An 8,708-nucleotide genomic window follows, 5' to 3' on the forward strand; every position below is an offset into this window, starting at 1 on the left:
AGTGTATCTGGTACCTCGCTGTTAGTGTATCTGGTACCTCACTTTTAGTGTATCTGGTACCTCACTGTTAGTGTATCTGGTACCTCACTGTTAGTGTATCTCGTACCTCACTGTTAGTCTCCCTGGTACCTCACTGTTAGTGTATTTGGTACCTCACCGTTAGTGTATCTTATACCTCACTGTTAGTGTATTTGGTACCTCACTGTTAGTCTCCCTGGTACCTCACTGTTAGTGTATTTGTACCTCACTGTTAGTGTATCTGGTACCTCGCAGTTAGTGTATCTGGTACCTCATTGTTAGTCTCCCTGGTACCTCACTGTTAGTGTATCTGGTACCTCACTGTTAGTGTATCTGGTACCTCGCTGTTAGTATATCTGGTACCTCACTGTTAGTGTATCTGGTACCTCACTGTTAGTGTCCCTGGTACCTCACTGTTAGTGTATCTGGTACATCACTTTTAGTGTATCTGGTATCTCGCTGTTAGTGTATCTGGTACCTCACTGTTAGTGTCCCTGGTACCTCACTGTTAGTGAATCTGGTACCTCACTGTTAGTGTATCTGGCACCTCGCTGTTAGTGTATCTGGTACCTCACTGTTAGTGTATCTGGTACCTCGCTGTTAGTGTATCTGGTACCTCACTTTTAGATTATCTGGTACCTCGCTGTTAGTGTATCTGGTACTTCGCTGTTAGTGTATCTGGTACCTCGCTGTTAGTGTATCTGGTACCTCACTGTTAGTGTATCTGGTACCTCACTGTTAGTGTATCTGGTACCTCACTGTTAGTGTATCTGGTACCTCACTGTTAGTGTATCTGGTACGTCACTGTTAGTGTATCTGGTACGTCACTGTTAGTATATCTGGTACCTCACTGTTAGTGTATCTGGTACCTCACTGTTAGTGTATCTGGTACCTGACTGTTAGTGTATCTGGTACCTCGCAGTTAGTGTATCTGGTACCTCACTGTTAGTGTATCTGGTACCTCACTGTTAGTGTATCTGGTACCTCACTGTTAGTGTATCTCGTACCTCACTGTTAGTCTCCCTGGTACCTCACTGTTAGTGTATTTGGTACCTCACCGTTCGTGTATCTGGTACCTCACTGTTAGTGTATTTGGTAGCTCCCTGTTAGTCACCCTGGTACCTCACTGTTAGTGTATTTGGTACCTCACTGTTAGTGTATCTGGTACCTCACTGTTAGTGTATCTGGTACCTCACTGTTAGTGTATCTGGTACCTCACTGTTAGTGTATCTGGGACCTCGCTGTTAGTGTATCTGGTACCTCGCTGTTAGTGTATCTGGTACCTCGCTGTTAGTGTATCTGGTACCTCACTGTTAGTGTATCTGGTACCTCGCTGTTAGTGTATCTGGTACCTCCCTGTTAGTGTATCTGGTACCTCACTGTTTATCTCCCTGGTACCTCACTGTAAGTGTATTTGGTACCTCACTGTTAGTGTATCTGGTACCTCACTGTTAGTGTATCTGGTACCTCACTGTTAGTCTCCCTGGTACCTCACTGTTAGTGTATCTGGTACCTCACTGTTAGTGTATCTGGTACCTCGCTGTTAGTGTATCTGGTACCACACTGTTAGTCTCCCTGGTACCTCACTGTTAGTGTATCTGGTACCTCACTGTTAGTGTGTCTGGTACCTCGCTGTTAGTGTATTTGGTACCTCACTGTTAGTGTATCTGGTACCTCACTGTTAGTGTATCTGGTACCTCGCTGTTGGTGTATCTGGTTCCTCACTGTTAGTGTATCTGGTAACTCACTGTTAGTGTATCTGGTACCTCGCTGTTAGTGTATCTCTACCTCGCTGTTAGTGTATCTGGTACCTCACTGTTAGTGTATCTGGTACCTCGCTGTTAGTGTATCTGCTACCTCACTGTTAGTGTATCTGGTACCTCACTGTTAGTGTATCTGGTACCTCACTGTTAGTGTATCTGGTACCTCACTGTTAGTGTACCTGGTACCTCACTGTTAGTGTATCTGGTACCTCGCTGTTAGTGTATCTGGTACCTCCCTGTTAGTGGATCTGGTACCTCACTGTTAGTCTCCCTGGTACCTCACTGTTAGTGTATTTGGTACCTCACTGTTAGTGTATCTGGTACCTCGCTGTTAGTGTATCTGGCATCTCGCTGTTAGTGTATCTGGAATCTCACTGTTAGTGTATCTGGTACCTCACTGTTAGTGTATCTGGTACCTCGCTGTTAGTGTATCTGGTACCTCGCTGTTAGTGTATCTGGTACCTCACTGTTAGTGTATCTGGTACCTCGCTGTTAGTGTATTTGGTACCTCACTGTTAGTGTATCTGGTACCTCACTGTTAGTGTATCTGGTACCTCGCTGTTAGTGTATCTGGTACCTCACTGTTAGTGTATCTGGTACCTCACTGTTAGTGTATCTGGTACCTCACTGTTAGTCTCCCTGGTACCTCACTGTTTGTGTATTTGGTACCTCACTGTTAGTGTATCTGGTACATCACTGTTAGTGTATCTGGTACCTCACTGTTAGCGTATCTGGTACCTCACTGTTAGTGTATCTGGCACCTCATTGTTAGTCTCCCTGGTACCTCACTGTTAGTGTATTTGGTACCTCACTGTTAGTGTATCTGGTACCTCGCTGTTAGTGTATCTGGTACCTCGCTGTTAGTGTATCTGGTACCTCACTTTTAGTGTATCTGGTACATCACTGTTAGTGTATCTTGTACCTCACTGTTAGTGTATCTGGTACCTCACTGTTGGTGTATCTGGTACCTCGCTGTTAGTATATCTGGTACCTCACTTTTAGTGTATCTGGTACCTCACTGTTAGTGTATCTGGTACCTCACTGTTAGTGTATCTCGTACCTCACTGTTAGTCTCCCTGGTACCTCACTGTTAGTGTATTTGGTACCTTACCGTTAGTATATCTGATACCTCACTGTTAGTGTATTTGGTACCTCACTGTTAGTCTCCCTGGTACCTCACTGTTAGTGTATCTGGTACCTCACTGTTAGTGTATCTGGTACCTCGCTGTTAGTGTATCTGGTACCTAACTGTTAGTGTATCTGGTACCTCGCTGTTAGTGTATCTGGTACCTCACTTTTAGTGTATCTGGTACCTCACTTTTAGTGTATCTGGTACCTCACTGTTAGTGTCCCTGGTACCTCACTGTTACTGAATCTGGTACCTCACTGTTAGTGTATCTGGTACCTCACTGTTAGTGTATCTGATACCTCCCTGTTAGTGGATCTGGTACCTCACTGTTAGTCTCCCTGGTACCTAACTGTTAGTGTATTTGGTACCTCACTGTTAGTGTATCTGGTACCTCACTGTTAGTGTATCTGGTACCTCACTGTTAGTGTATCTGGTACCTCGCTGTTAGTGTATCTGGTACCTCGCTGTTAGTGTATCTGGTACCTCACTGTTAGTGTATCTGGTACCTCACTGTTAGTGTATCTGGTACCTCACTGTTAGTCTCCCTGGTACCTCACTGTTAGTATATCTGCTACCTCACTGTTAGTGTATATGGTACCTCACTGTTAGTGTATCTGGTACCTCACTGTTAGTGTATCTGGTACCTCACTGTTAGTGTATCTGGAACCTCACTGTTAGTGTATCTGGTACCTCGCTGTTAGTGTATCTGTTACCTCACTGTTATTGTATCTGGTACTTCACCGTTAGTGTATCTGGTACCTCGCTGTTAGTGTATCTGGTACCTCACTGTTAGTGTATCTGGTACCTCACTGTTAGTGTATCTGGTACCTCGCTGTTAGTGTATCTGGTACCTCACTGTTAGTGTATCTGGTACCTCACTGTTAGTGTATCTGGTACCTCACTGTTAGTGTATCTGGTACCTCACTGTTAGTGTATCTGGTACCTCACTGTTAGTGTCCCTGGTACCTCACCGTGCTGTCGGCTATTGATTCTTTAAATGATATTGCTCCATCAAGATTCAAATGTTCTATATTGAACTCAAGCAAAGATATTGGATGAGACACTTTATTTCCTGAATTTCAGAATCCTCACTGCACTGCACATTTGGATCAGATCAGGAGCAGGTTTTCTAAGTTTCGGGAACTTGTCACCAAATGACGACAGGTGATTGACCTGAAGCGGTCACTGTGTTTCTCTCTCCTCTGATGCTGCCTGACCTGTTGATTATCTCTCGGATTTTCTATTTTTATTTCAGACGTTCATCATCCACAGTATTTTGCTGTTGTGTTCACCGAATGCTCGCCATGTTTATTTACACACAGTGCGAAGAACAAATCCTGACAGATCATACACACCTTCTTAAATCACTGAAATATCTCCTATTTTCTATGTTTCTCCTATTTTCTATGTTTCCATGTTTCGAATCATTCAGTTCCAGCCAGTGCCTCATTTTCCACATTCTCCAGTTCTGCATTGCTGCCACTGCTTCTGATGGTTGGAACAGATTTATCAGGGTCATTTTCATTCTCACTAAATGCTCATTCAGTCAGATTTCCAGACATTTATTTGCAATCTTTGTTTTGAGTTTACAATTGACTCTCATGTATGTCTGCCACAGCTCAGTGGGTCTGTCAGTGAGAATCGGAGTAATTCTCTATTGTACCCTGCTTTCATTCAGCATAAAGAATGTCAGCTGATTGTAACTGAAGTATTAATGATAAAGCAATCTTTTGATATTTTTCCATCTAATATACGATGCACAAGTTGGAAAGCAACATGTGAAAGAAAACAAGAATAACTCTTATCCATTTGTGTTCAGATACTTTACAGAAACATTGGGCAACACTTTACCTGTGGAATAAGTCGTCCGATTTCGATGCTAAAACAAAGCATTTAGTTGGACATTCCCTGGTCAATGATAACTATTTATTTTATTCAGAGTCCATTCTTTGCCATGTTATTCGGAAATTCTTACTTTCAATGAGCGACAATTTCAACAAAAAGGTGTAAAGCTCATTGTTCAATACACTTCCTGCAGCCCAGTTACCTTTCTAACTGCTGTACATTTGTATTTAATAACCTAACATCGTCATATTAGCTTCATACATTTTAAGTAGAACCACCTGTAATTATTGCATGGCAAAATTGCAGTCGATGTTTATTTCTGTTACACTCACTTTCAGTTCTAATTCGAATCCAGATCCTCAGCAGGAGCAAGAATACAATGAGGGTCTCCCTCCCTCTCCCCCCATCACCGCCCCCTCCCACCAACACAGCGGCACAGAAGTGAATCTCACCGCTCTCGGTGCTGACTGATCCCGGGACACAAAGGCTTCCTGAGAGGTTCTTGACCCGTGTGTCCCTGTTACCTCGGGCAGTGTTGTTGTCTGCTGAGCTAAAGGTAGATCTATCATTTAATGTCTCATTGATCAAACATCTGTTCATTTCATGTTGTCTTTATCCCCATTTCATTTATTGATTCCTTTTTATTTTTGCAATAAACCCTGCATTCATTTCCTCAGCTACGAGAATTAGATTATATCATTTCATGTCACTAATGATTTGCAGATTGCAGACCGAATCCCATCAATCTTCTGCTCTTGCTCCCAGCCTGATGTTTAATTTAACTGGTTATTTCCTTTCCTCACAGTGAACTTAGTGACGATAATGATCCTGTCCCGGGGAAAGTGTGGACTCTCCAAATGTGTCACTCGTTACCTGGTGGCCATGGCAACAGCGGATCTACTGGTCGTGATCCTGGATCTGATACTGAGGCACATTCCGATTCGTTATAGGGAACAGTTTATTTTCGTGTATTCCATCCCCCTGTGTAATATCCACGCCGTCCTGCTGTATGCAGCCACAGACTGTTCTGTCTGGTTCACCGTCACTTTCACCTTCGATCGATTTGTGGCCATTTGTTGCCAGAAGCTGAAAACTAAATATAGCACCGAGAGAACGGCGGCTGTGGTTCTGGGAACAGTGACTGTGCTGAGCTGTTTAAAGAACATACCCTGGTATTTTATGTTCACAGATTGGTATGTGCTAGGTAACAACCCCTGGTTTTGTGATCTGTATCACACTAATTATACATCACTGGGCTGGGCAGCATTCGAACTACTTCATTATATTCTAACCCCGTGTGTCCCATTTATTCTGATCCTGCTGCTCAATGCTCTCACTGTCAGACACATTTTAATGGCCAGCAGAGCTCGCAGGAGACTCCGGGGTCACAGCAGTGGGGAGAGTCCCAGAGACCCCGAGATGGAGAGTCGCAGGAAATCCATGATTTTATTGTTTGTTATCTCGGGGAATTTCATCCTGCTATGGGCAATGTATATGGTGGTTGTTGTGGCAAACCGGATTGGTTGGATTACACATACTGTATATATACCTACGTCAGTAACTGAACTGGGATACATGCTGCAACAGCTGAGTTGCTGTACAAACACTGGGATTTACGCCGTGACACAGACTAAGTTCCGGGAGCAGTGGAAGAATGTGCTGAAATATCCCTTTGTTGTAATTGTAAAATGCATTAAACGATAAGAAGCAGCAGAGACTTTACAGCCTCAGAACTCAATGCCACCAGATAATGGGGGGGAAATCCCGGTTGGGGGCTTCCTTCGGACAAATGCCTCCGACCGGAGGATATTTTACGTAAACCTTCGATTCCCATCCGAGACCTTCATTCCATGTGTAGCGTTAGGGAAATGGCCTTCCCCATACGTACAGTAAAGCTGGAGTCACATGGGCCTGAAGCACCAATCACGCTGCAGTATTCTCAGTGATAATAATGGCAACTCGCTTTTTCAGAGTTCCCATTATTATCAATGTGAATAAACACCTCAATATTGAAAAGCAACAGAATAAATTAAAAAACACATCGCATATTTAAAATTAATTGAAATTAAAGTCAATGTTTTGGGAAAAAAAAATATTTTTGGAATTTTTTTTAACATGTTTCAATAAGGTTTAAAATAAATGATCCTTGGTGGAAAAGGTTTTTACTGTAAAAATATGTATTTAAGTTTATTTTTGATATGTTTTAGAACTCTTAAACCAGGTAAAAGCAGGTCGATACATTACTTTTACCAGTGTAAGAGTTTGAAGGACATTCTCTGGGCATGATTTGGGCAAATGACCCAATCTCACCCACACAAATGGTCTTCTCCCCGGGATGTGGAGAATCCATATGGAGACATCTTTGACAGATCGGAAAAGCCGGTTTCCGGGGCATGTACACTTGGGCCTGACCTGGTGAGGCCGGAATTTAAGGCCCATTGTGTCCGAGCCACTCTCCCTCATGGTGAATATTATCACACTCACTCACACACTGTCTACACAGGGCTCCCTGGGCGGGGAGTGACAATCTGTCAGGATCCTCTGCAAGGTCAGCAGTGACCTGCAAAAGGATGGCACCCCCTAAAGTACCACCTAAAGTAGCTGGTCACCTGCCTGCACTAAGGTGGCGACATCCGTTGCCTAGACAATGGGGTAGTGTTCCTCAGGACCCCTCCCTGCCTCACATATGGATGTTCTCACTCGCGCTCGGCACAGCATATACAGCTCTGGTACCCAGCACAAAGCTGGCGGCAGGATCTATTCCCATTGGCTGGTTGATGTCACTGACCTTCCCCTTCCCAGAAGTGAGGCCAGGTGAGTTACAGCGAGAGTCGAGGGCAGCAGCAGATAGAGGTTTGTTCACCAAAGCAGTGAGTGAGTGGCTAGGGGGAGCCACTCGGCCCGGCCCTGCACCAATCCCCACAACCCAGCATGGTAAGGAGGAGGTCCAACACCAGGTACGATGGCAGCTCCTGTCGGCCAGGCTTTACATCAGTGCCTGAATCTGACTGCAAGAGACCTATGTCTGTCTTCACTAATCGTTTTCTCTTCACATATCTGTGGAAGCTTTTGCAGTAAATAGGAGCACGATTAGTCCATTGAGCCCCTCGAGCCTGCTCTGCCATGCAAGATCGTGGCAGGTGGAGGCTTGTAATAAATGCACCGAAAGAATCCTGGGCGATTTTAACCTACATATTGATTGGACAAAGCAAATTGGCCAGCGTAGCCCCGAGGAAGAGTTCATAGAGTGTATCCTGGATGGTTTCCTTGAACAGCATGTTGCAGAACCAACCAGCGAGCAGGCTATCTTAGATCTGGTGCAGTGAAATGAATGACCATAACATGGTTCAATTTGAAATTCTGTTGGGCGGTGAGTAAGTTAGTTCTCAAACCAGTGTCCTAAGCTTAAATTATTGAGAAAACAAAGGTATGGGGGCAGAGTTGGCTAAAGTGGACTGGGAAAATAGATTAAAGTACGGGACGGTTGATGATCAGTGGCAGACATTTAAGGAGATATTTCTTAACTCGCAACTAAAATATATCCCAATGAGATGGAAAGACTGTAAGAGAAGGGACAACCATCCGTGCCTAACTGAGGAAATAAGGGATGGCATCACATTGAAAACAAGGGCCTGCAATGGGCCAAGATCAGTGGGAGACCAGAGGATTGGGAAACGTTTAAAAGCCAGCAAAGAACAAATACAAAATTGACAAAGAGCGGGAAGATAGAGTATGAAAGGAAACAAGCACGAAATATGAAAACACAGTAAGAGTTTCTACAGGTACATAACAAGGAAAAGAGTGGCTAAAGTAAATGTTCCTCCCCTGGAGGATGAGACTGGGGAATGGTAGAGACGTTCAACAAATATATTGTATCCGTCTTCACGGTAGAAGCCACTGAAACACCCCAATAGTGGATAAGCAAGGGGCTGTAGGGAGGTTGGAACTTCATA

The 8,708-nt window shown here is 44.0% G+C and overlaps 1 protein-coding gene across 1 annotated transcript in view; it reads left to right on the forward strand.

Annotated features, from left to right (window-relative positions):
* Positions 1 to 7,833, forward strand: part of LOC139245164 (probable G-protein coupled receptor 139) — a 100,184-nt gene extending 92,351 nt beyond the window's left edge. Inside the window, exons 2-3 of the mRNA XM_070871116.1 lie at positions 5,561 to 6,432; positions 7,822 to 7,833. Of these exons, the coding sequence (XP_070727217.1) occupies positions 5,561 to 6,432; positions 7,822 to 7,833 (884 nt within the window). The remainder of the gene's footprint in view (positions 1 to 5,560; positions 6,433 to 7,821) is intronic.
* The last annotated feature ends 875 nt before the right edge of the window (positions 7,834 to 8,708 follow it).

The sequence above is a fragment of the Pristiophorus japonicus genome, unplaced genomic scaffold, assembly GCF_044704955.1.
Source record: "Pristiophorus japonicus isolate sPriJap1 unplaced genomic scaffold, sPriJap1.hap1 HAP1_SCAFFOLD_213, whole genome shotgun sequence".
NCBI classification, from domain to species: Eukaryota; Metazoa; Chordata; class Chondrichthyes; family Pristiophoridae; genus Pristiophorus; species Pristiophorus japonicus.